Source organism: Trachymyrmex septentrionalis, unplaced genomic scaffold, assembly GCF_001594115.1.
Source record: "Trachymyrmex septentrionalis isolate Tsep2-gDNA-1 unplaced genomic scaffold, Tsep1.0 scaffold29, whole genome shotgun sequence".
NCBI lineage: Eukaryota > Metazoa > Arthropoda > Insecta > Hymenoptera > Formicidae > Trachymyrmex > Trachymyrmex septentrionalis.
Window position 1 is genome coordinate 2940294 of NW_017305451.1, and position 2164 is coordinate 2942457.

The following is a 2164-nucleotide window of genomic DNA, read 5'->3' on the forward strand; positions in this document are numbered from 1 at the left end:
ATAAAGATATTACTGCTCTTATTGTTTAGAATTCATTCTTTTTTCTGACACATAATTATAATAAAATTATTTTAAAATATTAGCAATAGGTATTGTATATACTTCATAAAAATACAAGATTTCATATTTAGACGTCGATTATTGGAGGACACATCGCTCATTTGCTAATACTAAAAAAGAACATTTTTCAGAAAATTAATTTCAATGTTTTGAATCATTAAAATTTTGTGGTATCAATTTTTTAAATATATTCATTGTTTGTACAGGAATAAAAGTGTTTTTTAAAGTATTTCCTTTTTTTTGCAAATAAATGACAATTATTTATGTCATTGTTGTAGCAAATGAGCAACATAATGAATTTTCATGAGTTGTAACTTCAATATAGATATTACATGATAAACATTGTAATTAGAAACGTTATAACATTCACACATACGTAGATTTATAAAATTTTTATAAATAGTACATTTCTCAACTTTTCAGCTTTAAGATTAATTAATAAAAATTAATTTATTTAAAACACACACCTTCAAAATATATCTTTTACCAATGAGATGAGCGTAATTTATAACTTATACGCGTTACATGGATCCACTATAATTAAAAATATGTTAGAAAATGTAATTTTAAGACATATTAATTTTAAGATATATTAATTTATGAAATTGTTTTCTCTATTTTAAATTACAAAGCGATCACGTATGCGTAATGTTTACATCTTTATAGATGCGTACATGTATACACAGGTGAAAGAGAGTATTGATACAGACAGTATTACAAGATATTTTGTATAATCTCTATCGGCACTTGCATCGTTTGATCGTCGACGAGAACGATATCGAAGTTTTCCATGAATGAATTTAAGCTGGCCTCCACCTGGAGAACAAAAGCAATTAGTCTCTATATCAATATTTTACAGTCGTTACTAATCTCAAAATACTAACGTGCTCGTAAAGGAAACCGATTTTTAAAACGACCTTAGTGTCCTCTATTCCTTCTACCATATTAGCATCACCGATCGTATCGCCCATTAGCAATACATTTTGCCTCTTTTGAAATATCTTCAAATAATTCTTTTCCAATGCACACTCATTCTTGTTGTATACATGTATAGGCATGTCATTCTTAAATCCATCCAATTGACTTCCATTATACTTGAGAAAGTTAGAGAATATTTTTACATTATCGAAGAGAGCATTGTGATACCTCAACACAGCTTCCACTATGTCTCCCAAACCAGCGCTAAATATAATAATTGGTACTTTTACATTGTATAGCTTTTCAAAAAACTCTTCTGTACCATCGCGCAATATATTGTCGAATGCTTGGGCTATTTCTTCTAATTCATGAGGATCAAACTCGATGCCTTTCAGTAAATTTTGCGCAGCCATCATCCAATCACGCATAGCATCTGCCTTTTTATCCACAGACATTTCTGGGTCTATCTCTATAGGTCTGTATTTGTTGTATAAATCCTTAGCTTTGTCTAAATATTGTTGCGGTAATTGCTTGCAATGTCGGAACATACCTAAGATTAAATTTCAACATTAAGTTATCGTGTAGTTTTATAGAAATTGATTGATCATGATAAACATGTTTATTTGTAGAAATTTAAACAATTAAATCTTAATTCTAGATAACTTGCAAACTTAAGGAAAATCATAAATAGCGAGTTTATAAGTAGTTTATGATAAGAGACCAACTTTCTCTACTTTCTTAAGACCATAAATTAAACTATTTATTTACCAAAGCTACTGAGTACATGTCTGCCGTCTATGTGTTGCTTTGTAAGGGTTAAGTCGAAATCCGTGACTATCTGCACAAATAATTGTAGATAAATCAAATGCTGAATCAAAAGCCTAATCCTTACGAGAACTAAATGGAAATAAGAATCCGTACTTGCAGATTATTTACACCACCTTGCCGAATCGCATTTATCGTTTTCAGAACCGCGACCTTGTCCCTGATGTAAACATGTTTTGACCTCAAAGCGGGAAACTGTAAATGAAGAACATGTTTCACAATATACGTCGCCCAAAAAGTAGACTTATTCATTGATAAGAGCGATCAATTTACCTTGTCGATCGTGAGTTCGTTGTTCATCATCGTTGGCGGTGTGGAGTCGCGGGCAAATTCCAGAAACCCAAAACGACCGGACACTCTC

At 31.1% G+C, this 2164-nt stretch overlaps 1 protein-coding gene across 1 annotated transcript in view; it reads right to left on the reverse strand.

Moving 5' to 3' along the window:
- Nucleotides 1-667: 667 nt before the first annotated feature.
- LOC108749426 (7-methylguanosine phosphate-specific 5'-nucleotidase) overlaps nt 668-2164 on the reverse strand; it is a 7847-nt gene continuing 6350 nt past the window's right edge. The window contains exons 6-10 of the mRNA XM_018488127.1: nt 2077-2161; nt 1900-1998; nt 1747-1816; nt 945-1528; nt 668-876 (exon numbers count right to left, since the gene is read on the reverse strand). Coding sequence (XP_018343629.1) covers nt 775-876; nt 945-1528; nt 1747-1816; nt 1900-1998; nt 2077-2161 — 940 coding nt within the window. The 3' untranslated portion in view covers nt 668-774. The remainder of the gene's footprint in view (nt 877-944; nt 1529-1746; nt 1817-1899; nt 1999-2076; nt 2162-2164) is intronic.